The following is a 27,834-nucleotide window of genomic DNA, read 5'->3' on the forward strand; positions in this document are numbered from 1 at the left end:
TTTATTTATCTTGCTTGAGATTCTCAGACTTCTTAAATACATGACCTTCTTCACTTTTGGCAAAATCTTAGTTAATTTATCTTCAAATATTGCTTCTGTCCAGAAGAGAAATAAACAAAGATGACAGAGTCCATTTTTTTTTTCTCCTTCAGGGATTCCAAAAATACTCATATTATACCTTCTCACTGAATTTTCTTTCTCTTATCTTTCCTCTATATTTTCCATCATTTGTCCATGCTTTATACTATACATTTTCTTCTGACCTATCTTCAAGTTCATTAATTATCTTTTAATCTTTAAAGGCCTTAATTTCAGTTACTTTATTTTTCAATATTATAATTTCCATTCATTTCACTTTTTTTTTAAATTTTCCACTCTTTAAGTGCTCAATCTTATCTTTTATCTCCTAGACCACAGTGAACATAGCTATTGCAAAGTCAGAGCATGGTAATGCCAGTATCTAGATTTGCCATGGGCCTGTTTCTATCTTCTGTTGCTTCTGCCTTTTTGCATTTTTGTCGCTTGTCTTTCTGTGTCAGGGGTTACTTTCTGAGTGGGTACCAAGTGTTGTATTTGCAAAATTATTTGAGGAAACAATTTAAGCCCCAGAATGGTGTTTCCCCCCCTTTGGAGAAAATTTAAGCTTACTTTTTCCAGGTTCCCAGAAGCCTTAGCACTTAGGACATGCTTAGAGACAGTGGCACTCTAAGATCCCCTTAAACTAATTTGAGAAATTTAAATGCCTGTAGCTAACCTAGATAATAGTTTATCCTTATTTGAGAATGGCAAGCTCCAAAAAAGAGAAAGAAGAAGAAGAAATCATAGATAGGTTACCTGATATATTTGAAGACTTACACTTGTGTCAAAGAGTTTGGGAAGAATCAGTGGTAGGTACATTTTTAAAAGCAAATGAAAATTCCCAGGAAGACAAAAAATTGTTTAAGAAATAAGTTTATCATTACACTCTCTGACTCAGATGTGAATAATATTTGCCATTTTAATGATGTAAATACTAAATGCTAATTTAACCAAAAATTAAGATCTATAATCCTGGCAGGATAAGGGGATGTGAATTTTATATAAAAGAGCAAAACTCATCTCTTATAGCAGCAAGTCATTAGATAAATAGCTAAAACTGAAAATTCAGAAAAATCAGTATTGAATGCCACTTAGAAACATGGGGAAAATACCAAAAGAAAGAATTAAAGGCATCGAAATGACTGCTTCAGAGAAGCCAGAATCCCACTTTCTGAGGGGCGGGCAGGTGATTACTGGTTTTTCTTACCAGCCTTCCAGAACCATTTATCTTTTTATTTACTACAAGTGGCAAGCATAAATATTAAATGAGAAGATAAGATTGCTTAATTTTATTTCTGTACCAAGATCCAGTCAATAATGGGCACTCACCAATACTGAAATTTCTTTAAAAAAAAAAAAAAAAAAGGAGAAAAAGAGGATGAATGCTGAGAGTGAGGAATGGCATTGGGCAGAAAAATAGGAGCTAAGGTTTGAAACTGCCAGTATGGATGATAGAAGAAAGAGCTGAAATAACAGATTGTTTGAGATACAACTGAGTTTTCAGAAAGCTTTCTTAAATAGTAACTCACTCTTCACAACCACCCTGGGACAAAAACATTATATCCCAATTTTACACATGATGAAACAGGCTCAGATATGTTAAGACTATTTGTCCAAGGCCAATCAGCAGAAAAGAGACAGAGTTAGGACTCCAAGTTCCTCACTCATTTCATCAGGTCAGCCTGCTCTGCATGGCATTAGGAGTTATCTATCACCAGCAGAAACAGCCAAGCCCAACAATGTAATCAGAAAACAGCTAAAGCATTCACTTACAAAATGAACTGTTTATGCTAGTGCTCCCACAAGCATGATCTGCACATAGGCTGGAGCTGATCACTACAGCAATCCAGCGCAAGATAAGGAGCTTGAGGCAGAATGTGAAGCAATGACATCACCAAACACACTGTTTAGTGCATTTTTTTACGCAGCAAAACTTTCCATGAAGTGGAGGATGCAATATACTGATTCACAATCTCGTGAAAGCTTTCCATCTCAGTGTCGTTTGAGTAGCACTGGTTCATACCGTAGCACTGGTTCATACCATAGCACAGCTTCTAGGCCTAGAACTTTCAAACAAATAAGAATGACAAAAACTTAAAGCTCTATTTTCTAACTCCTATATCAAAGTAGATTATGAACGTGTTAAAAACCACACAATTTCACAGAAGAACTCTATGGGATAGAGTCCCATTACTAGCATTTGGTAAAAGCATTTTACTTCTAGAAACTTAATCAACTTTCAGCAACCCAATCAATGAAGCAGTAAATTGACCAGACAGCTACAATTCTAAATTTCTTTTATGTCCCCAGGCCAAAACTGTAATCTTCACATCCTTACCATGGAACCTATCCATTCAATCCCTTTAATTTCTTTTTAAGGTATTAAGTAATGGTAGTAATGCCCCTGAGATTAAAACCAAGCTACAGGAATAAGTTTAAACAGTCTCAGAGTGACTAAATATTCTCATAATCACACACATGGGAATTTCTTTAATGGGTTTCTAACAAAATAAACAACTTAGATAGATATATATAGATATATATATAGATAGATAGATAGATATAGTGTTTTTCTTAGCTAGGAAACCGAATCACTTTGACTTACTAAACAAAACTACTTTTGTTTCACCCCAGGAAAAATAAAGAGCTAAAGTAGCTTACCAGACAAGGAGCACTGACCCTACCTAAATTACAATGTTTAAGAAATCAAGTATGATTATCATTCCATGTATTTTTTTTGCCATCTTCTACATCTTTACATGAGGTATAATTTTAAAATACATTCTTTAAGGTCTACTCAAGTTTTAAAATAAATTCCAGTTTAGCAAATGGCATTCACAGAAAACTGAATTTGATGTGGCCAATTGTATTCTGTACTGCTTTGATCCAAAGTGCAAATGGCCAGAGATTGAGAGATTCCCCTGACAAGCATAAAACACTTTTTATGATGACTAATCCTCTCCTTGTTACATGAAACGTTTTTAAAATGACACTCTTGCCATCAAAAGAATCATAATGTCAGTGTGTAGACTCACAGAAGTGTCCCCGAGTAAGCTGAGTCAACAGTACTCATATGTGGTGATTCTACTTGTAGGAGTCCAGCAAAGTGGGGCGTGGGACCAGGGCCTCCCTACAACTTTTCCAACCCTCACATGGACATTGATGCCAGACATTTAGAAGCAATTCTTGGGCTTATTAGTGTTTTCTGCTTTCCTTCCAATATTCTATGTTCTTCTTTTTACTGTATCAGCTAAACTGTGAGAAATCGATCAGCATATTAGTAAATTTTTCCCCCAAATCACCAATAACTAGTGGTGGTGGGATTGCAAGTAAGTTTTATTTTTCTCTTTTCTTTCTTTTCTCCCAATTTTCAACAAGGGCAAATAAAAAATTTTTTAAGGGTTTTCTGAATTTCGTTTTAAATCGAACCCAAAGAGGCAAGTTACTAAATTTTGGGCTTAACTTTTTTACCCTAGCCATAAAATGAAGCCAAAAGCAATGTTCACTAAACTCAAGTCAATGTTAATAAAGGCATGTAATAGGATAATGGCTATACACCCTCTACATTTTCTTAAAGGAGTTAGGTATTATATGTGAGCAAGGTAATATGAAATAAATATTGATATACAAATATAACTTGAAATAAATATTAATATTCTTATGTGTTTTCACAACAAATTCACAAGAAACCATGAGAATTAAAATATAATATAGAAACTAACTCGACATACAAATGCTTTTTTCAGCAAATATTTAAGAAACATACTTAGGAATGCAAACTGGTATAGCCACTCTGGAAAACAGTATGAAGGTGCCTCAAAAAGTTCAAAATAGAGCTACCCTATGACCCAGTAATTGCACTACTAGGTATTTATCCAAAGGATACAAAAAGTGATTCAAAGGGGCACATGTACCCCATTTAGAGCAACAATGTCCACAACAGCCAAACTATGGAAAGAACCCAGATGTCCATTGACAGATGAATGGATAAAGAAGAGGCGGGGTGTGTGTGTGTGTGTGTAGACACACATATACAATGGAATATTATGCAGCCATCGAAAAGAACAAAATCCTGCCATTTGCAACAATGTGGATGGAGCTAGAGAGTATTATGCTGAGCAAAATAAGTCAGTCAGAGAAAGACAAATACCGTATGATTTCACTCCTATGTGGAATTTAAGAAACAAAACATAAACATAGGGGTAAGGAAGGGAAAAAAATAAGATGAAAATTGAGAGGGAGGCAAACCATAAGCAACTCTTAACTCTAGGAAACAAACTGAGGGCTGATGGAGGGAGTGGGGTGAGGGATAACGTAACTGGGTGATGGGCTTGAAGGCAGGCACGTGAAGTAACGAGCACTGGGTGTTACATGCAACTTATGAATCACTAAATTCTATTCCTGAAACTAGTAATACAGTACACGTTAACTAAGTTGAACTTAAAGAATTTTTTTAAAAAGAAACATATTTAATATAAAAGCCAAGGTCAAATACCAAAAAGAGGAGTGAATCAACAGCTTTACCTCTTTGTGTTTCATATCCAACTGACCCCTAAGGGCCTTAAGCTCTCGTTCACGGATGTCCAGGCAAGTTTCAAGAGCATGTGTCTGCCCTTCCCATTCAGATTTTTTATGAGCCACCATTATGTCAATCTGTTTCATGAGCTCTTGTAGTTCTGCTTCACAGGATGTCAAAAATCCCCTGTAAATAAGAACACATGCCCATGATTTTTTTCCTCTTTCCTGTATAAAAATATAGCAGATGTAAACCCTGCTGAGGTAGAATGATGTCAATAAAGAACTTATTAGAGACAAAGAAAAGGATTTCTGAGCTTTTCCCTTCCATGTTCATATTAAGGTGATTTCTTATTCCCCTATGTACCTTGCTTTCTTCTAATACCCAACTCTGAAGCCTAAGTCATTCCATCAAACACAAGACTGATGTCTAAGTCAGGCTTGTGAGCAATGCTTCCACAACCAACAACTAGCCCTTTTGTAATGTTTTAGAAACACTGTCAGGAAGAATCCAGGCAAGCTTGTCACATTTTTAGCTAACCAAAATAAAAAGCCGTTGAAGTGAGGAAGCTATTGGGAAAATGACAATACAATTTTAAGAACTGTTTCAAGAAACGCATCCTTGAGGCAGATGTATTTCAACTATTTCTTCCCACCTTATTACTAGAAACTTACTGCAACCTACCTTATGGTAAACTGACCTTTGTCCTTCACAGTTACAGGAGATGCCAGATATCTCAGAGGCAGAAAAAGAAGTGGACAAAGAAGTACTGGATTCAAACAGGTTTCCAGAAATAGCCACAGAAAGCTGTAGCTTAGAAGGCTTAAATACTTCTTTATAAAAGCATTTGTTCTTAATGTACAAAACTTCTGAACTTCAACTTTTCGCTTTTGAAGAGAAAATTGAAAGTGGGTTGAAAGCAAGCAGCTAGCTCCACATTGCTGAGATAAGGCAAACACCCCAGAGAGAGATGCTGTCCACAGACAGGACGTGGATCGGCTGAGCTTCCACTCAGCATTTTTGCTTCTATACCCAAGGCACAAAATGATCAGAGGCATAACTTGGAAATGCTTTTTAAACTTAGCGAGAGGGGCGCCTGGGTGGCTCAGTTGCTTAGGTGACTGCCTTTGGCTCAGGTCATCATCCTGGAATCCTGGGATCCAGCCCAGCATCGGGGCTCCCTGCTCAGTGGGAAGTCTGCTTCTCCCTCTGATCCTCCCCTGTCTCATGCTGTCTCTCTCATTCTCTCTCTTTCAAATAAATAAATAAAATATTTAATAAATAAATAAACTAACTAAATAATTTAGTGAGAAGTTTAAGGTCAATAACAAACTTACCCTTCATGTCCCCGATTCTGTATTCCTTCCAACAAAGCCTCCATCGCCAAATCCCCTTTGGTTTGGCAACTGGGAAAGAAAAAAAAAAGTTATTTAGGAGAAAATACCTTTTTTAAGTTCTAACAGTCCTACTTAAAAACCTAAGAATGTGAAAGCACACAATAACAAATAACTGAGAAAACATAGCACTTCTTAGGATGACTATAGAAGCAGTCAAGGAACACCACTTCAAGAAATATTCAAACCAAATACACTTCAGGCTGAAAGAAAGTAACTTACAATGATCTGAATTGTGCTGATACTCTCCCCACATGATAGTAATTGTACCTCATTCTTGTACCCAGGGGGGCTAGAAGCAGAGGGACAGTGATACAAAGCCTCTCACAAAATGAGTGGAATTAGGGATTACACACGTCAGAGGAAAAGTAGATTTTTTTATTTTAAGAGACATTATAAAAATATTAAATGCCCTGAGCTTGAACTCCTTGATCAATCATGGGAGATCTTACCCACATCCTTCAGATGACAGGCCGGTGAAGCTTCCTAGAACATTCTCCCTCCCTTCAAAGGCAACTCTATAGGCCGTCCCTCCTCTCTACTTCCCCACTGCTAGTCCTTAACAGGTGCCTTCACAGGAGTTACATCGATCCAGAATGAGGTTTTTGCACACACGTTTTCCTTACTATTCAGCCCTCAAGGGCAGAAATTTAATTGTATTCCAGCTCGAGAGCCTAGTGTTTCAGTATGGCACGCACATGTTCGATGTTTTGGCTGAACTTATCACAATTCCCCTCCCTCTTCCCAACCCCCTTGTACAAGCTGGTCATAGAGAAGGGCGTAGTACCGAAAGAAAGAAAGGAGAGAGAACAGGCTGCCATAGAAAGGGAAAGTCACACCATGAAGAAAGGAAGGTGAGGAAGAGAGGTGAAAGATCACCCTTCAATTCGGAAATGACAATAGAAGTACCCTTTGCTTAAAAAAAAAGAGAAGAAGTACCCTTTGCTGGTTTCTCAATTCTACAAAACATCAACCAATGTCAAACTACTTCTCACTCCTGAGACACTGCTTTTTTCCTTAAGCCTTCAAAGGTTCAGCCCTGAATTAGTCTTTAGGTAATTCTCAAAAGCTGTGGTGGAAGGTTCCACCCATTCGTCCTAATGCCTCATCCAAAAATTACAATGCTCTGGAAGGGGATTTCTTCATTTAACAGAGAATTCAGTGTCATACTAACCTCCAGATACACAAGGATGAAAGACATGCTCCTTTTCAAGGAATTAATAGTCAAGTATGTGAAAGAAAAAATTAACCAAGAATGTTCCCTCAGTATGATAAATGTAGTGACAAAGGTGAGGACAGTGTGTCCTGGAGACAGAGAAGAGAATGGAAGATTGGAAAATACAACTACTTCATGCTATTTGCATCCATTTCTAAAGTTACTAATGGAAGTACTTAACTATTTGTGCACAAATATGGCAGAGAGGCTTTTTCTCCAGCTGGCTGATCCTTCACCTTACACCGATGTTAAATAAAATAAACACTTAAAGATAGAGGTTTTCATGTTCTAATCCACCTTCTTTCAAACCCTGATATGGTCAATTACAGCACAATCCCGATTCCATGTCTTATTCTACTCTGGGGAGCTGTGAGGCAGTGCCCAGTCTACACAGTACATGTGGATAAAAAACCCAGGAGAGAGTCCTATTGTGCAACTAAGTAGTTTTGTGTCCTTGGACTGCAGTTTTTGCATCTGTAAAATGAGCAGTATGAACTATAGTCCCCAAGGTATCATGACATTCTAGTAGCCAATGTCCACTGTAAGTAGCATGCTCTTGTCTACTGTATATGGATATTTATTAAATCCATTAAAAAGTGCTATTCCTAAGGACAGCGCTACTACAGACATTAAAAACTATCATCAGTAAAATTATACTTCTTTAGGTCATTTCATTCTTAAACATTAATATATTTAGCAATATAAATTAGTAACACACAGTAATATATAGTAATAATTTTCTAGATGATATTATTTATAATTAGCAATGTTTACGACAGAAGGTAATAGTCACTGAGTGCACAACTGTTCTGCCTCCTACACACTGTTTAATTCATTCTTCACAACACTCATAAAAGACAGACATAATTACTTTGAGGAAACTGAGGCTGAGAGGGTTAAATAGGTTGACTACAGTAAACTATACATTAGAGTCATAGGATCAAACTTAAGCAGTAACTTCTAAGTCCCAACCAATGTGCAATCTTCATAAATTTTACAGGATTCCAGATCTTAAAATACCTTAATCTTTCCTTTTGGCTTAATAGTGTCTTCTTGGCAATAAATGAAACCAAACGAAAAAGTCTGGGTACAGGAAAAAATGCAAACTCACCACCATGGACACCAGATGGCAGTAACACAATAGTGAAAATAACCCACACCTTTGGAAATTGCCATTTCAGAAGTAAAACTAATGGTCCAAGACTAAAACAGAGATCTCTGTTTTTAAAAATTGGGGGTGGAGGACCAGCAACATTCTCTCTAGAAAATGATCTAATGTGTAATGTGTTTCTTTACCAATTCCTTCACCATCTATTTGAACACCTGCCAAACACCATCAGTTCTCATTGTTTAGGATCAGGTAAATAGCAAGGGCTCAGATTTTCTGTGGACTCTTCTCATCTGAGTTTCTCACCGCTTCCTTCCTAACCACACCGAGCCTCACTCACCTCTATATACTATGTCACTCTGCTTTCTTCTTTTGCCTGTGCCATGTAATAGCGATGTAAAGTTAGATACTCTTTGTTCATAAAAATAAATGCAAATTACTCACCATTTGTAATCTACTACTCCTTGCCACTAACGTAAAATGCTAACGTGGTTACATAAAAACTGTATAGCTCTACAACTGTCACTTCTGCAGTTAAACCAAGACCTCAACAAATATAACTTATTAATTATAACTCTTTTAAGTTATTTATTGTAACTCTCCTTTGGAATGAAGGCTATTTTAAATCAGTGAAATCTAGAATAGAAGAATTAAAGGGAACACAGGGTAGGAAGCAGGAAAAACACACTTTAAATCTTAGGGGAAAAGAATCCAGATAGGATATCTAATAAAAGGCAAAGCTTTGAAATTCATTAGCATACTGGAATTTAAGAGCTAGAAAGGATCTGAAGGACTCCTCTTTAAACTCTTCATTTACAGATCAGGAAAAATATTCCAAGTATAAACTCATGATCAAATTACTCACAAAATGGGACACAGGAAGAAAATAAAATCTCTGGATAGAATTATGAATTAGTGTGTACTAACAGAAGGGATATGCTACTTAACAAGTCTCATTTAAAGGAGGCTAACAATGCTCTGTCCCTTTCCTGTCTTGGCATTACCATGATTACAAAGATCTATGGCTCTGTCAGAATTACTATGGTTGATAAACTGGCTGCTCCAATAAATAATAATTTACCATTGCCCAGAAAGGTTCCTACTTAAACTTAAGGTGGAAAAAAAAAAATCACACATACAGTAACAAAGAAATTTTCCAAAATAAAAGTGGAATTTTTAAAACACTGATCAAACTATGGCTCAAAATCCAGAAAGAATAAGGAGGAAGCTAAGAAATCAGAGTAGGTAAAAATACACTTTTACGTAGGAAAATTGCATAAGTGAAGTCTAAAGACCACAATATTTGAAAGTTTCATCAGAGAGTATTATTTATCCAAATATATAAAAAGCATCTAAAAATTGAGGAGAAGGGATGCCTGGGTCGCACAGTCAGTTAAGCATCCAGCTCTGGTTTCGGCTTAAGTCATGATCTCATGGGTATTGAGGTCAAGGCCCTGTCTGGCTCTGTGCTCAATGTGGAATTTGCTTGAGTTTTTCTCTCCCTTTCCCTCTGCTCCTCCCCCAAGCTCGCTCACTCTCTCTCTCTCTAAAATAAATAAATCTTGAAAAATAATAATAAAATAAAAATAAAAATTGAGGGGGGAAAAGGAATCTATAAAAAATGCACACAAGTTATGAACAAGTAGTTCACAAAAAAAAGAAATGCAAATGACCTTAAACATATAAGATCAGCATTACTTACAATAGTCAAGATATGGAAGCAGCCCAAGTGTCCAAAAATTGACGAATGGATAAAGAAGAGGTGAGACAAATATACAGATAAATATACATAGACATAATGGATTGATATACATATCTCCATGGATATATACATATGACAGAATATAACTCAGCCATAAAAAATGAAATCTTTCTATTTGCAATGACATGGATGAAGATAGAGAGTATAATGAGTATAATGCTAAGTAAAATAAGTCAGAAAAAGATAAATACCATATGATTTTACTCATATATTTAAAAAACAAAACAAATGAGCAAAGGGAAGAAAGAGACAGAGAGAGAGCCACAAACCAAGAAACATACTCTTAACTATAGAGAATAAACTGATAGTTCCCAGAGGGGAGGTAGGTGGAGAGATGGGTGAAATAGGTTTGGGGATTAGGGAGTGTACTTGTCCTGATAAGCACTGGGTGAGGTATGGAATTGTTGAATCACTATTTTGTACACCTGAAATTAATAAAACACTGTATGTTAATTAATGGAAATTAAAATAAACACTTAAAATTAATTAACTAAAACACATGAAAAGATGCTCTATCTTGTTCACAAGAAGAGAAATACAAATTTAAAATACAACAAGTTACCTTTTCTTCTGTATTTAGATTAGCCAAAACTCAAAATATGGACAATATACTCTTATGACAAATTATATTTATGGGAAAAAGGGCCCTCACATACATTATAGACAGGAATGGAAAATGATACAATTTCTATTGAGATTTTGGCAATACTTCGCACCTAAAAAATATGCCTTTACCCTTTGATCCAACAACGCCACTTCTAGGAAGCTTTCCCAAAGCCACAATGGCAAAAATACAAAATCACATATGTACAAGGCCACACGGTACAGCACTATATGCAACAGTTGCACACAACACAAATGCCTATCAACAGGGACTAACTGAATATTCATCTACCAGTGGAATATTATGAAGCTGTAAAAACAGATAACATACTTCTTAGGAGGATCTACAAGGCATATATTACTAGGGGGGAAAAGCAAGCAGATAATGCATTTGTTTTTATGGAGGGATAAACCCAAGCTACTAAATATGATACCTATAAGAAAGGGAACTAGGGAGTGCCTAAGTGGCTCAGTCAGTTAAGTATCTGCCTTCTGCTCAGGTCATGATCCCAGGGTCCTGGGATCAAGTCCTACACTGGGCTCCTTGATCAGTTGGGAGTTGACTTCTCCCTCTGCTCCGCTCTTCTGCTTGTCCTTTCTCTCTCTCTCAAAATAAATATTTTCTTTTAAAAAAGTAAAAGAAAGAAAGAAAGGAAGGAAGAAAGAAAAAGAAAGAGAACTAGGGTAGAGAAAAGAGGAATGAACACTAAACTTTTCCGGATATCTGTGTTTTATAGTACTAGTTTTATATTAATGGTTTACATATAATAAATCAAATCCAAATGGGGGGAAAAAAGCAGTTTGGAAAAATTGGGAAACAAAATTAAACAAATCAACTATCAATTAGATATCAAGGTGGAAAACTAACCATATAATAAAATGTTTCACATACCTTTAAAATGCAAAAATTCTATTGTACTTGTAATCGCAAGTGGAATATAACTAAAGATAAAAAATAACTGCAAAGAAATCCTAAAAACTATTCAGGAATCATATTGTTAATAATAAAATTGGTATAATCTGAAATCAATATATGTAATATAGGATAGGAAAAAAAAGTAATTATATTAATGATATTAGGTTCCAAGATTTTCAGCAAACTAAAAGACCCAAACATAAAAACAAATATAAAAAATTAAATTATAATTATATAAATATAATTTAATACAAAAATTAAATTAAAATATGAAAATTAAATTAAAATATATATTTATATACTATAAATTAAATTAAAATATATGAATTCTGTATATTTAAAAATATATGTATTTCCTAACTCTGGCCACTGTAAATCCTAGAACCACTGACCAACCTGGCACCATGAGCACCTCTAGCACCCAGACTAGGGTCTCTAAATACCATCTCCCACCCAAAAGAACCAGGGCTTTTTGGTAGCCATTAATGTATAAATGATGAAAGAACATGTTTTACCAGAAAACATGGAAATGAATTATCAAAGACTACTGATCATATGAAGATGGACAGGAGCCAACATAAAGAAGTGCCACTGACCAAAGGCAGAGCAATTTGAGTATTAAAAAAAAAAAAAGGACTGCAACAAATTGAAACAGTTTAAATACAGTCAAGTCCATGAAGATTTAAAAAAAAAAAAAAAGGCAAAACCCCTCATGGTTACCTTTGGAGATTGGTAGGCCACCACCTCATTACTGTAGTCTGAAAACAGGGAAAGAATTAAGCATTCTTGCTTTTCCTGTACAAGCTATATTTCATATAGCTGATGGCAGAAAAATAGCTGGTGGGGTAGAGTTCTTCTTCATAGAAGATTTTTAGGTAATACTGAAGGAATGATAGGATTAGAAAATCACCATTCTGCAATCCCTAATGCAATAATGGATATAGGCTATCTAAATCCATAAAAAGATTTCACCATTAGGTGAAAAGCTCATGGGGAATTTCAGGATGGATGGATTGGGCTAACAATACCTGAACGCATTACACTCCTCAATCTTAACACAAGAGAGCTCAGACACCTCATGCCTCTCTGACAATTAATGCAACAGATATCTACTACATCACCTAGGAATCACCTTTACCCCCACAAAAAAATAAATAAATTTGAGGTTAAGTCTGATCTTCCAGAGCAGAGCTATTCAACAGAACTTTCTGCAATTATTGAAATATTTTATGTCTGCACCATTTAGAGGGTAGCCATGAGGCACCTTTGACTATTGGGCACTTGAAATATGGCTAACAAAACTAGGAAACTGAATTTTTAATTTTATTTAATTTTAGTTAATTTAAATAGCCAGAGCTGGCTGGTGGTTACCATAGTGGACAGTGCAATTCTAGATCTAACTACTGGTTTAAAGGGAAAGATGTACTTGTTAAAAGGATGCCATGCGGTTGCATTAAGCTAAATCTAGAATACTGCGGGGGCGGGGGGGGGGACACAAGCGAACTGCCCTATTAAAAAAGATTTAAACAATGTATCAACCAAATACAACATGTGGACCTCTATGGGATTTTGATCTAAAGGAGCTAACTGTAAAAGGTCAGTTCAAAGGGACAGATGGGGAAATCTGAACCCAGACTGAATACTAACATGGAATTCTTACAAATTTTCACAGGTGTGATGACAGTAATCCACTTTTATAAAATCAAAAAAGCAAATTTAGCTTTCAGAAGAAAAAAAAGAAACAACCTAAAAATAAATTCAATCCCTGCAACCTCTGTTCATGTTAGCTTCAGATGAATTTCAAATCAAGCTGACTTTTTTTTCAAGTAGGTAACTCTAGAGGCACCTGGGTGGCTTAAACTGTTAAGAAGGCAACTCTGATATATCAGAGTGGATTACAGATGCTGTCCCAGCGGGCTACCACTAGTACATAAATGAGAAAGGGAAGGACAAAGCAAAGGTCTTCTACCTTCTAATGGGAGGAAAATGGCACAGTACAACTAACATGCAATTATTAGAAATAGTTTTTAAAAACCTGAATCTACATACATTTTTAAGGGCAGTGTGAATGTCTAATAGATGTTTATGAATCTCTAACCCATTTTAATTTCATTTTTACTATACTGATCACGGATAGTGACATAGTCAAAGGGCAAGAAGCTGCACAAATCTAAAGGCGGCACTGCATTTCAAGTAAGAAAATACATGTATTTTGTTATACCATTAAGCTACAGCTATGATTAAGTATATGTAAATATGTGAAAGTAATATGTAGTATGATCCTTATTATGACTTCCTCTTCACATCTATAAAATGGAACGCAAGCACGAGGGGAACTCTGTAACAGCAGTGTACCTATCCTGCAATACTGTTTTATTAAAGGAATGAAATTGAAGGAATTGCATGTAAGGCTCAATGAAAACTATTTCGTGCACATAAGGGTACCCTAGATGTAAATGAAGACCAGTCATTGACAGCAGACTCATTTTTACTCTGATGTTGTAAGGAATGAAGGAAAACACTGAGCCTAGATTTACTGCCCTCAAATATCTTCGCGATTAAAGTGCCCCTAAGGGACTGTCCCTTTTAAACTCTCAGCCTGTCATTTATCTCCCACCCCTGATTTTTATGGACCAATCCGCAAACTCAGGGCTTCTCAACTTCTTCAATCCTTCAAGACTTCTGCCACTTTTCCGTACCTCTTGTACTAACATCAACTCACTTTTTAAGACTTGCTAAAATTCCCCCCTCAATGAACCGGCATCACGTGCGGTCAATGGCCTAAGTCACAACAATGCTGGGAAGCTAACCAGATAAGGCAGCCTAGACGGGAGGACTGTGCCGGGGGTCCCTCCTCTGCAAAGGAAGAGCGGCCCGCAGCTGGCTCCGCCGCGGTAGACGTGGACTCGGCGGCAGCTGCTTGCACCCCCCGCCGCCCTCCCGCCGGCCCGGCCTCTGGGGAGGGGCTGACCACCTGGCTGGCCGGGACGGCGCGCCGGGCAAGGCCATATCCGCCTTCGCGGGTCCGCAGGGCGTACGCGGGAAGGCCGACGGGCCCGGCGCCGCAGCGGACCCGGGCCGGCGAGGGCGGGCCTGGTGGCCAGCGGGCTGCTGCGGAGGCCGGCCCCGGGCCATACGGCCGCGCAGCCCGCGGCGCCACCGCAGCCAGAGCTGCCTCCGGACCAGGACACGCCCGCCCCTCGCCAGTCCACCGGGCGCCCATGCGGTTACTGGGACCGCGCGAGCGCGCCCCCGAGGCTTCCCGCCGTTACCTCCGGCCGGGGGCGCGCACGCGCGTCACCGCCGACCCGACGTCCAGCCTCCGGCGTCGCCACGTTCGTTCCGCCCACCGCCCCCTCACTTTGAATTTGAAATGTCCTCCCAGGCCTCCCCTCCGTGCAAGCATATGGGCTCACCCACATCCGGGGATCGGTGAGAGAGGCGCGCGGGTCACGTGAGGCTGAGGGGGCGGAGCTGTGTGGAAGCGGGTGCAGCGCTGGGTCCGGCGCGGGTAAGATTTTCCCGCGCCCAGAGTCTTGGTTTTGGAGGGACGGGGACCCGTAGGTTCCTTAGCGTCGCCCTTTCCAACCTTCCGTCAGTTGAAGTCGATGTCTCACTTCATCTTCACAATTACTTTCCTTTCCGCACGCCATGGAAGGTGGAAGGGCTCTGGCGGGGCAGTTCTGGACCTCCCCCGCTTCCACATTTGGTAGATCCAACCGGAAGCCGGGACGGGGGCGGGCCCACACTTGTGCACGGATGGTGGTGGCCTGCGAGGGTCAATTCTAGCTAGGTAGACTGTCGTCTCGTTTAATTCATGTGACTATACGTTTGTAGAATTGCAGAGCACAGGAGTGAGGTCACACGTGCCGCGGGTTTGGGAAAACCTTGTAATGGACAGTGTGACAAGCTCCCAGTTGGGACCATTCGCTGCGCCCAGGGAGCTAAGGGACTCCGGGAAGGACGGGTACCATGCTCCCCCTGGGTCTAGGAGCAGACCTCCTGCAGGAGACGACCTGGGAGCCAAATTTTTTAGACTGGAGTTTAGCTGGAAACAAAGGAATTGTAACGAGCGTTCTAGGCATCGGAACTGTTACATGTGTAAGGAAAGTTTGCTCAGGAAGGTGGTAGTGTTTCATTCTGTCGAGTTGTGGCAGGTGCTTTGGACAGTGGCGGTGTCCTGGACTTTGGCTGTCTTGATGCTTTCCACGCTGCCAGCCCCTGAAGAGTGAATGCACCATAGGCCCTGACTCTGGAAATGAGATGTTGACCAGATGAGCTGACACCAGTGTTGAGTTTGAAAGGAAAATAAGCGTTACTGAGGAGGAAAAGGGCTTTTAAGTGCAAAGGCTGGAAAATATGGTAGGGTTAGTGGTGTTTGGAAAAGGGAGGGTGAGAAAAGATTGAGGCCAAATTTGGGAAAGATGTGCTGCAAAAGCACATCTTTGGGAAAGAGTCTGCAATATTTACACGTAATAATTGTAGACACTGATACCTGAGAAATCTGTTACAAAGACTACCAGACTTGTTAGGTGGATCATAAAGACAAGAAGGAGACATTCAAGGGCCAAATGCTCAGTGAGGCTTGAAAAAACTTGACAGAAAGGTGGAATCTGTGTATGACTTGGAGAATTAGCTAGTTCTGATCAACTGAAAAAATGAGGGTATCGCAGGGGACCGGGCAAGAGGGACACAGGACTGGCAGCAGGAAAAAGGGCTCTTCTTGTGGGACAGGAATTCCAAAAATATAACTGGAACTGTGTGTACATTTTCTAAAGACAATATCCTTATACTTGTTTTGCGTTATCCATGGGGTAGTGCTGGATTAATTCTTGAGTGAAACATCAAGGCTTCAACTGTTTCACTGGTAGCCAAAATTGCTGGGCACCTTCCGCTTCAGTTTTGCCTGACCTCTTTACCATGGGGTTAAAAACTCTTATCCAACCCCAACCTGTAATAATTATTACCCAGGCATTAGGGCTATTATGCAATCATGCTACTGGGGCCAAGCATAGGTCTGTATGAAGGAGTTAGGAGTCCATCCCTAAAGAATGTTCCTTTTATGAATGTTCCTAGCCTCAGAAACTAGGAGTGGCTGGGAGTGCCTTTGGTGCCACTGGCTTCCAGGCCATCAGGATGACTGCTTTGTGGCAGGGAACACAGTAAATTGAACCTATGATGGAGCAGCAGAGCCCACACTAGGAAACAGGGAATCCAGAGGTAGGCTGCAGATGTTTAGGAGAAAAAATAGTCAGTCATGGCCAAGGAGCTAAGTAACATCTTGATCACTTGGTCCAGGCATTGAAGGGAGTACAGCATTAAAAGAGGAAAGAACCCCAAAGGGAAGCAGAAATGAGCAGCAGGGGGTCCTGCTGCTGTTGTTCACCTGCAGGTGCTCCTTTCAGAACTTGGATTGGGCACTATTTTAAGAAAGACAGTTTCCTTTAAAAGTTCAGCTGAGGATTTCTGTCAGCTCTGTAGTTGGTCACTTCACATAGCCCAGTTCAGTATCTCAATACGTTCATTTAGCTCCTGTGCCTAGGAATGCTAATATTAAAGCTGAGGCAGGTGGAGACTTTCTTGTAAAACATAGTGCAGAAAAAGCCTAACGGGGACAGAGAGGAGACTTGGTTATTAATTATGGATTCATTGAAGGCATTCTGAACAGGGAAAGGTGAATATGCAAATTAGGAGAGAAAACCTATGTTCTAGATATGCTGTAGTCTTGTACACAAGGCTTCTGTCACACTGTGACATTGGTCTGTCAACTAGGCTATGTCTGCTGTCTGTCCTGTATGTGCTATAAAGCATCCATGGGTTGGGGGAAGGGAATGGGCAGTAGGGAGAGACTGGGATCTTAGAACTAGATTGTCACCTGACTCAGATGAGAAGATGAGTCTTTCCCATTTCCCAGGGTGATGTTATATCAAAAGATACATGCAGGCTAAAAAGCCCGGGGAAGCCTAATGCTTGATTACATCACCTCCTCAGTCTTCATGCTTAAGAAATAATCTCTTTGACTTACAGATCTGACAAGATCAAAGCTGCAGAAGAATGGACAGTGAGGTACAGAGAGATGGAAGGATCTTGGATTTGATTGACGATGCTTGGCGAGAAGACAAGCTGCCATATGAGGATGTTGCAATACCACTGGTAGGTTATAGTTTGTGCCAAGGATGGTGGGTTAAAGGTATGATCTGGTGAACCCTACTAGAAGTAGGATGTAAATGGACAAACTAGTAGGACAAAGAAATCCACAAAGATGTGGATTCCTTTAACTCTAGGAGACACTGGATAGTTTGACTTTTTATTTGAAGAGAACTGTAGTTCAGAGAGTTGATTTGAGGAGCTCAGTTAGGGGTCATGCCAGGAGTGGACTCAAGACTTCTGAGCCATGTTCTGTCTGCCACACCAAAGTTAGTAAACCAGAAGATGAGAGTTCAGTGTACAAAAGATAGAGAGGAACAAGAAGCAATGGCATATTGCTTACATATTGCTTACATACACTATATTTCTTATTTGTCTACCTGTGATTGATCATTTGCTATTTTTAGAGACATTCTCGAAACACACACCTATCCTAGTTTCCCTGGAATATGTTTGGAAGACAGCTGGGTTTTCTCTTGGATTTAGACCAAACAGGTCTTGGGACACACTCTTCTTTCCCAATCTCTAGAGAACGCTTCTGCAGGGAGTTTCTTTACGTTCCCATAATAAATCATCTAAAAATTGTGCATTAATTTTTATTTTCAATCCTATTTATGTTGTAGAGGCCTAACAAAAAACACAGAGAACAGACTCCAGGGATTGTTTATTTTCAGATCATGCCAAGCGCCCTGAGAAGAGCTATTAATAAAATGCACCTTCCAAGTAGACTGCTGCTGCCTACTGAGAAGTAAAATTCCACTCACCCACATTTTCATTTAAGACTAAGAGATGATACTATGCTCAGTGAATAATACACATATCAGATAATAGGTCACAGCTTAGTTCAAGTTCAGAAAAACAGTGAAAAGGGAGTGCACAATGAGAATTCTAGCTGCCACTTACTCAATACCAGTTTGATGCCACATACTAAGGTTGAAATTTGACATACGTTATTTCTAACTTTAAATACTCTTACAGGGGCACCTGGGTGGCAGGTGGGTTAAAGCGTCTGCCTTCGGCTCCAGTCATGATCCCAGGGTCCTAGGATCAAGCCCCACCTAGGGCTCTCTGCTCAGCGGGGAGCCTGCTTCCTCCTTTCTCTCTCTCTCTGCCTGCCTCTCTGCCTATTTGTGATCTCTATCTGTCAAATAAATAAATAAAATCTTAAAGTCAAAATAAATAAATAAATAAATAGTTACTCTTACAAAGGTAGTGGTGTTATCTCCATTTTACAGCAAGGGAGTAGAATCAGAGAGGGAACTTGTGCAAAGCTGGGTAGCTGGTAAATTAGACTTCACACTTAGGTCTGTATGAAGGCTCCAGATCCTGTCTTGCAAACTTTTGTTTTTTCACTTGGCAGGCACAATTCCTGTCCTTAGGATCTAGAGAGACAACACACAGAAATAAGTAATTGCAGTAATAAATGTTATAAGCCAGGTTGTGAATAGTGACGTAGGATAGGAAGTGACTGATGCCTGTTGAGCATCAGGAAAGGCTTCGGAGAGAATGTAATATTTAAGCTGGCCATAAGGGAAGGCCAGAAATGTAGTGGGGGTAGACAAGGGCACTCTCAACAGAGGGGACAGGTGTGCACAGGCTCAGAGTTTTGAAAGGCTTTGGGAGATGGTGAGACATTCATTGTGGACAGAGACTATATTTATCATCTAAGGTAGGCAGAAAAGATGGGCTTGGACCAGATTTTGAGACGAGTATATGACGCCATGCTTAGACTTCATTCTGAGGATAACCAGGAATGAGTGGTTTTCAAAATAGAAATCTGCCACACTCAAATTTGAGTTTTAGAATGTTAGTTCAGAAGGGAATAGTTAGGGAATGTGTGCCATGGAGAAAGGGGCGAGTGATAGGGCAGAGGGACCAGTGAGGAAGCGATCGCAGTAGTATGAGGAGGAGAACCTGACCAAAGGCACGTAGGTGGAGGGGAACTGCTGAATTTTGCAGACATATGGCAGGATTTGGGGACCACTTCTGTGGAAGGGGTTGAGAGAGAAGGACGTTTCCAGGGTGTAGCCTGGCCTTCTTGTTATTCTGTGTCTTTTCCTGTCTCATGACTCTCAGGGAATGTGGACTGGTTAGCTTTTGTTGCTGCCTAACAGATCTCCCCCAGAGTGACTTCAAACAATAGCTGTTTATCTCGTGATTTGTGTTTCAGCTGAGAGGGTCTTCCAGTCTCCAGCTCTGCTGATCCTGGCTAGACTTGCTGGTGTTCTGCAGTCAGTCAGCAGGCCGGCTGGAGGCTGGGGAATGAGGAGACTTTTCACACATCTGGTAGGTAGCAGGTCAGCTGGGATGATGAGGTCAAAGCCTCATTATCCAGCGGACTAGCCTAGACTGCACCTGGCCATCTCAGGGTTCCAAGAATAGCAAGAGAAGGACTGTGAGGCTTCATGGAGCTTAGCCAAGAATGGGCCCAAGGACACTGTGGCTGCTCTCTGCTAGCCAAGGCAAGTCACTCAGTCAGTCCCAATCTGAAATTGGGGAAATAAGACTCTGCCTTTTCATGGGAGTAGCTGCCAAGAATTGAGGCCAGTTTGCAATAAGCCAAAATTGATAGTTGTGTTTATGATAGTTTATGATACTTTGTGTTGGTTTCAAAGCACGTTCACGTTTTTTCATCTTGGCATTCAGTGTAAGAGACAGTAGTGTCCAAATGAAAAATACTGTTTTAGAAGTTATACCACAGAGGAGCGCCTGGGTGGTTCAGTTGGTTGAGTATCTAACCCTTGGTTTTAGCTTAGGTCATTATCTTTTGGTCCTGGGATCGAGTCCAGAATTGGGCTCTGAGCTTAGTGCACTCAGAGTCTGCTTGGGCGCACACACACACACATATGCTCTCTCTCTCTCTCTCTCTCTAACCTTAACCCTAGCCTTAACTCTCTCTCAAAATAAATAAAATCTTATATATATATATATATATATATATATATACATACACCACAGATGAGATGAAATTAAGTTACTTGTCTGTCAGTTAAATAATTCACTAACCAAGGACTTGTTTGTGCTTTGTGAGCTATAAATAATTATTAGAACCAAACTTACTCTTTAGGTTTGAATGTATGATTGCTCTACAGTAAATGATAGTTCTTTGTAATTCATACAACTATGTTAGAGTCTCAATATTGTGTTTATAAAACAACATGTGTGCTCAGAACAACATGTGTTCAGATACATTTGTACATATTGTAAGTCAATTTATATATATTGAGCGTATTTTTGAAAGAAAAACATTCATATGCTGCAAATTGGAATCAGTGGGAAATTGAAAGTCTCAATATTGAATAACAGTTTTTGCCCCCCAAAAAAGTATGAATTGAAATAATTGAAAAGAAATATATTGGTGTCAGTAAACTCCAGTACAAAGCAGACTCCTGGTAATAAGAAATTTAAATTTAAAATATTAGGAAACTACCAAAAGTTCTTAACCACACACATAAAAACATAGTTAACTATATGAGGTGACGGGTGTGTTAACTAGCCCTATTGTGATAATCACTTCATAGTATGTATGTATCAGATCATCATTTGGTACACCTTAAACTCACACAGTGTTCTATGTAAATTAAAGCTCAAGCTGAAAAAATATGTCACATTCCCTAGTAAGTGTGGTCCATGGCTTAAGATTCTAAGACAGATGCTAGCAGGGGAGGAACCGGTCATTTGCCGAGGTTTGTGTTGCTGTGCTCCAGCACTAGGGTGACACCTCACCTAGTATGTTACATTTTCAGCCCTCACCACTCACCTCCGTAAGAACATTGGCAGGATGGGCATGGGATAGTTTGTTAAAATACATTACTTATACTTAAGGAATATTCCAGCAAATGTGGTATTCAATGAAAGCAGCCTCCCAAAAAAGGACTGAGTATTGGGTTCTTGTTGGTGAGCCCAGCCTCTAGTAATAAGAGCAGCCGTTCCTTGAGCATCAGATGGCTGCCCGCAGGGGTGAGCACTCCATCTCAGTTACCCCATTTAGTTTCACAGATGTCCTCTGAGGTGATGGCTACTCTTTCCTCTGATTACCCAAGAGGAGATAAAAAGTCCGTCTTTTCATCCTAGTTCTTTCTTTAGGATAGATTTCTGTCAGTTACGCTGCCTGTTTCTAAGAACTCAGAGGTTTGATTTCTAAGTGCTCTTGAGGTTTTTTGGGGTTTTTTTTTTTTTTTAGATTATTTATTTATTTATTTGACAGAGAGAGATCACAAGTAGATAGAGAGGCAGGCAGAGAGAGAGAGAGAGAGGGAAGCGGGCTCCCTGCTGAGCAGAGAGCCCGATGTGGGACTTGATCCCAGGACCCCGAGATCATGACCTGAGCTGAAGGCAGCGGCTTAACCCACTGAGCCACCCAGGCACCCAAAGTGCTCTTGAGTTTTAAGGGGTTTCTTAATGCAGAGTGTACCAGCATTCTGAATGTCTGTTGTACCTTTGCAGAATGAGCTTCCTGAACCTGAACAGGACAACGGTGGCACCACGGAATCTGTTAAGGAACAAGAAATGAAGTGGACCGACTTGGCCTTACAGTATCTCCATGAGAATGTTCCCCCTGTAGGAAACTAACACCTGGCTCCTTTCTCATGGACAGATTTTTGAAAAATACATAGATACAAAATGTTTTCTTTCTGTCTCCTCATTCAGATCTTGACATGATAAATCTACACTAAAAAATATACACCCAACTAGTTTTTGTGACGACAAAATGCAGTGTGAAAACACCAGAATGAAAAACCGGTTGAGATTTCTCAGGAATGCAGAATATTTGGCCCTTTGAACCAAAAGTTCTTCATTCACTAGCTTGTGTTTGAACATGACTGGTTCAACATTTGCCTTTCACTCTGAAAGGCTTTACTGTCAGAGTTGTGTCCCATGACATGGGTGACTGAAGAGATGAGAGGGCCGGGCAAAGACAGAGGAGCCAGATGTGAGGGGACTGTTAACTTCCCACATGCCTCCCTCTGAACAGCGGTGTAGAGCCCCTGACTGCAGGATGGTTATCTGGGATTGTTGCGATTCCTCAGATCCCCTGTGGCATTTTCAAAATTTGGATAAATTCATAGATTAAAGGTTATCTGACAGGTACTTCTGCTCTGTACAAGTTAATTAGGTGCCATTGGAAAGGACCTTTGGCTACCTGGACCACTAGTTTTATTCAGTAACAAGATTTTCAGATACGACGGAAACACCATGAAGCCCATGTTCAGTTATACATGTATATAAAAACTTGTATTTTGAGGGGTACCTGGGTGGCTCAGTCGGTTCAGCATCCGACTCTTGATTTCAGCTCAGGTTATGATCTCAGTGTCCTGGGATGGAGCCCCAGGTTGGGCTCCATGCTCAGCAGGGAACCTGCTTGAGATTTCCCTTGCCCTCTGCCCTTCCCCCCACTCGCTCGCTCTTCCTCTCTCTCTCAAAAATAAATCTTTAAAAAAAAAAACTCCTATTTTGAAAACATGGACATTTATCTCCTGAAATCATTTGCCTCTGTTAAGTGACATCTCAACGTTTTCTTGCCTAGGTTGTGAACTGTGGGAAGAGGCCCTGACTTCTATTTCTGTATCCCTCATTCAAAAACTAGAAAGACTGAATCACTGAAGTGTGTCTTCTGCATTTTGTTTTGTTTTGTTTTTTAGGATTTTATTTGAGAGAGCATGTGCACATGAAGGGGATTGGGCAGAGGAAGAGGGAGAAGTGGGCTCCCTGCTGAGCAGGAAGTCTAACACAGGTCTCCATCCCAGGACCCTGGCATCGGGACAGGAGTAGAAGGCAGATGCCCAACTGACTGAACCCAGGCACCCCTCTTCTTTTTTAGGGGTCTTTTTATTTGCCTAGCTTTTAGGAAGAAGTATATCACAAATGGGCTGATTTTAGGTTTTCAATCGGAAATGGAGTTGTAGCAACTCCTGTAATCCAGACACATGCAGGCTGATCTCCCTGTGCATCATGTCTTGGCTACAAGTCAGTCATCTCAGAATAAAGACCCCAAGTCACCAGTCCCTCAATAACAAAAAACAGACAACCCAGTAGAAAAGAGGGGTCTAATGTTCAGGAAAAATATATATTAAGAGAAAAGTTTTTCAAAAACTGAAGTACCTAGAATGCCATGGTTCCTACACATTCTAATTAAATAAGGGTTCTACTATAACTAGTCTATAACTATGTAACAGCTAAGACGCTGACATCAAGGAATCTAGGGCATGTTCATATGAATCCAGCCTTTCCTAGGGATATAGGTAGACCAGTAAAATGTGAAAGCTGTCTTGATTTTCACTGAATCACAGTATGATGCTTGTAAAGATAGAGAACTGTTGATGTATCTGCTTGGCTTACACCCTCATCAAAGAATGGTCCCCCCACGCCAAGTTTGACCTGTGATGTGGTGCCCAAACCACAGCTCACTGTGTCAGGAATGAGGTGACCAAACCTGGGCCACACTGTCCACTGCGGCTTGGGAATGAATCTAGGGCTGGCTTGACGATGATGGCCCCAAGAGATGCCAGGCGGCTTTTCAAGCAAATGTCGCACAGCACCCGAGAGGGAAGTCTGCAGAGCGAGGTTTGAGAGGCTGTGTTCGTGCAGTGTCCAGTTCAATGCATCGCCTTTCATAAAAGCCATCTCCCTTGGTGTTGGGAGTACAGCAGCGAACAGAAGTACATCTGCCTTTGTTTAGTGGGGGAAACAAACATCAAGCCAATAATTGTTCACATCTATGATTTTAAATTGTGACGTGTGGGGAAGAGAAATAATAGGCTGTCATTTAGGTTGGGTACCTGAAAGCAAAGCCTGAGGCAGTCTCGTGTGTAAGGAATTTATTGAGGTGCTCTCAGGAGGAGCCTGTGAAGGAAACAGACTAGAGCAGAGGAGAAGGCTGAGCAAAGAGCGCCAAGCTGATGTCAAGAGCCAGTTCCATGGGTGCTAGGAATGTGAGGTCACCCCATTTCCCCAGCTGCAGGCAAGTGGCTAGGCCTTTATATCCAGTGTGCAATGCCCAGCCATTGGTTCTGCCCCTCCTGCTGTTCCTGGGAAGACATACTGCAGGCATTCCCAGGGTTCAAGGCTACCTGGAGAACAGTGTGACCATACTCTTGGTAGCCAACACAGAGCCAGGAATCAGAGGATGGGTGTGTGGTCAGACCACACTGAGCCCCAGCAGTGCGGCCCTATAGCACAGGGTATAGAGAGTCGGTCTGGGAGACCTGACTTAGACTGGATGATCATAGTGAGATGTTATAACAAGACTTCTAGCACGTAACTTCAAATAGTAATTTTGTTTATGAAATTTTTCCTCCTCCAAGTAAGTGGTTAGGTCCTTTGAGCTTCTTGTTCCCAATAGGGAACAGATGAATTAAAAAACAACCCTAGCCCTTGCTTGGGAAGCAGGGGAGAAAAGAGGAGAGGAGCTTCAAGAGAGGAGCTTCAAAGGTAGTGGAAAACTGTGCCTCAGTTGCTGGTGGTACCCAGTGAGATGAGCTTCAGAGGCTCGTGTTTTGGGGGTGTTTTCCAGCCTAGGCAAGGACTCCCAAGCATTGGAGCTCCCTCCTTCCAGAGCCCCTCAGAGCTGGCCTTGAGGATAGCAGCCGTGACTCAGATGAGCTGAAGAATAGAAGTCCTCACCCACTTTTGAGGTCACTCATGAACAACCCAAACACCTGTGGCACCCTAAAAGGAAGAAACACCCCAGTGGCCACCACAGATTTAATTGCTGCAGCACAACAGAATGAGGCCAAAAAAATTCAATTTGCTTTGGAGAAAATAAGAAAGTGTGCTATTTCTCATACCCACCTTGATGTCTGAGCCAAAACCTGGAGGATGGGAAGGAGTAGCCAGGGGAGGAATCTGGGGGCTGAGGATCGATGGCAGGGAGAGCAAATTGCATAAAGCCCAGGGGTGAGACTGGAATTACAAGCAAGGCAGGCAGGTAAGCTGGGGGATCTAGGGGAGTGGCCCCAACTGGATCTCATTTTATCAAACAGAAGTTACTCTGGGTTTGAGCAGCTAAGAGCAGAGGTGGAACGACAGAAGAGCTTTTGCACTGGCTCAAGAGAGAGATGAAGTTGGCTTGAGCTGACAAGACAGATGAGGAATTAGAGGGACTGGAGGGATCTCTTACAGGGAGAATTGTCCAGATGGGCCCAGTGAGAGGTGTGTATCACAAAGCCAGCACCCAGAGTGTGGTTGTGGGGTTCAAAAGAAAGTGGCGTGCCCAGTGTGAGCACTGCCCTTGTGACCCAGGGGCAAATTCTCTGAGCCAGATGGAGCCCCTGCCCCCTGGGAAGGTAGGCTCTGTGTCTGGAAGCGGCAGATCCTTTGAAGCCCAATTAGACCCACTTCATAATAATAGAGTAACAGTAACAATGACCCACAGTTAACTGAGCGCTTCTGAGCACTTCAGGCACAGGATCTCTAGCCCTCACAACCACTTTTGAAGGTGGATATTATTGTCCTTGTGATCACAAGATGGTAACTCAAAATCGAACAATTTGTTCCAAGCTGAAACCACTCTAGCAACCTAGTCTGGCTAATCTCCAAACCCATGTCCTCTCCTTGGACCATGCAGCCTCCTCCCCTGTGAGATCTTCTGAGACCACTCTTCTCTGAAATGAGTGGGAAATCCTACTGGAACATTGAGTACTTCAAAATGTTTTCCTCGTTTCCATAATTGAGATAAAGATATAAAAAAAAATTGTTAGGAACTCAGGAGTAATAAAACATGTAAAAAATCAACTTATCACCAAATCCATATATAATTCCTATAACTGACAACTTTATCACTATGAGTCATACTGTTGATTCTGGGTCTTCTACGATGTTAATTCACTAACAGTGTATTTTCAGATTTTGGTGCATTGGTAATGGACAGCTTAACGGCGATGCCATTTACCCAGCAGGGGGCGCTCTATTCCTTTGAGAAAGTCTGAATCACATGCAGCCCTTTTGATAAACTAAACTGAGGATGCTGAATAAATGTGGTGTTTGGCTTGGAAGTGATTCTGCAGATCTGCGTTGCCCAAAGTGCTGGGTAGAAGTTCGTGTGAATCCCTGGGATTCTGGCTGGCTGCCTTTCGTGGGCTCACTTAGTGGGCTCCTTGCTTGTGCTTTGTGAGGGGCCCAAGTGAGGGCACATGTAAGGTGAGGGCAGTTCAGAACTTTGATTACAGAGAAAGAGAGCCAGAAACAGCAATTGTGACAGACTCTGGCCCCAACCTATATTCATGATCACGCCTAGGGACTTTCTCATTAAGCTATTTCCCAGCTGTCTGTGTTAAGTTATTTGGAGAATTTAGGCATTATCCTGGAACGATCTATTAGGCTCTACAAAGACTGTTTCTCCTGTCCTGATCTGGCCCTGTTTTACCCACAGTTATATTTGTTCCCCACTTCCTTGCCATGCTGCACCCCGTCTGTGAGCTCGTATGGAAAGTAGCGGTCAAGGGGAAGTGGCTGCCATAGAAAGGTATCTGAATGGTCTCTCTCTTTTTTAAAAGATTTTATTTATTTATTTGATAGAGATTACAAGTAGGCAGAGAGGCAAGCTGGGGAGGGTGGGGCAGACTCCCTACTGAACAGAGAGCCTGATGGGGGCTCAGTCTCAGGACCCTGAGATCATGACCTGAGCCGAAGGCAGAAGCTTTAACCCACTGAGCCACCCAGGCTCACCTGGATGGTCTCTTGAGTAGACTTCACATCTTGTGACCTTCCGGGCCTTTGTCCTTGAGCCAACTGGGACCCATTCCATGGACATGCAGCCTGTGTAGCCACACAGGACTCCGACTCAGAAGAACCTGCTGAGGCTGTCTTGAAATTCTTAGCAATCTTTGAACAAGGGACCCCATAAATTATATAGCTGGTCCTTAGAACTATGGCAACCATCTGTAGGAGTTCCATGTCGGACGGTGAACACATGGATCCAGCAAACGCCTTCAACTGGGAATGAGAATTCAAGCCACCAAGTGTCTAGCTTTGGGATATCCAAAAAGCAGGCACATCCAGGAGAAGGGGCAGGAAAAAAGCTGGGCAGACCAGCAGGCATCCTGAAAGCTCTTCCTGTTCCTCATGAAATCCTACAGACCCATTAGTGAAATTGT

The 27,834-nt window shown here is 41.0% G+C and overlaps 2 protein-coding genes and 1 long non-coding RNA gene across 31 annotated transcripts in view; 1 reads left to right on the forward strand and 2 right to left on the reverse strand.

The window, feature by feature from the left end:
* CEP63 (centrosomal protein 63) overlaps window positions 1–15,143 on the reverse strand; it is a gene marked incomplete at its 5' end in the record, with an annotated part of 54,926 nt that extends 39,783 nt beyond the window's left edge. For 11 of the 27 annotated variants that reach the window (XR_014314984.1, XR_014314985.1, XM_082743734.1 and 8 more), the window contains 3 exons: window positions 4,603–4,780; window positions 5,932–6,000; window positions 14,404–14,881. Coding sequence is in view for 23 of the 27 variants with exons in the window: in XM_082743734.1 (XP_082599860.1) it covers window positions 4,603–4,780; window positions 5,932–6,000; window positions 14,404–14,816 (660 nt within the window). The other 16 variants (XR_014314982.1, XM_082743730.1, XM_082743728.1 and 13 more) reach the window with 3 other exon arrangements.
* On the forward strand, window positions 14,901–22,368 carry ANAPC13 (anaphase promoting complex subunit 13). 3 transcript variants are annotated; one of them, XM_082745642.1, is made up of 3 exons: window positions 14,901–15,025; window positions 17,621–17,746; window positions 22,187–22,368. In XM_082745642.1, the coding sequence occupies exons 2-3, from the start codon at window positions 17,648–17,650 to the stop codon at window positions 22,310–22,312; spliced, it is 225 nt and encodes a 74-aa protein (XP_082601768.1). In that variant the 5' UTR covers window positions 14,901–15,025; window positions 17,621–17,647; the 3' UTR covers window positions 22,313–22,368. The 3 variants fall into 3 exon arrangements, with proteins under 3 accessions (XP_082601768.1, XP_082601767.1, XP_082601769.1); XM_082745641.1 differs by having other exon boundaries at window positions 15,016–15,104; XM_082745643.1 differs by lacking the exon at window positions 14,901–15,025 and adding an exon at window positions 15,090–15,197.
* LOC309872180 lies at window positions 15,340–17,746 on the reverse strand. The gene is made up of 2 exons (XR_014315710.1): window positions 17,619–17,746; window positions 15,340–15,391 (listed from the first exon to the last, which is right to left on the reverse strand). It is a non-coding gene; the product is annotated as an uncharacterized lncRNA (long non-coding RNA).
* Window positions 22,369–27,834: the final 5,466 nt, after the last annotated feature.

The sequence above is a fragment of the Mustela nivalis genome (assembly GCF_964662115.1).
Source record: "Mustela nivalis genome assembly, chromosome: 1".
Classification (NCBI taxonomy): Eukaryota; Metazoa; Chordata; class Mammalia; order Carnivora; family Mustelidae; genus Mustela; species Mustela nivalis.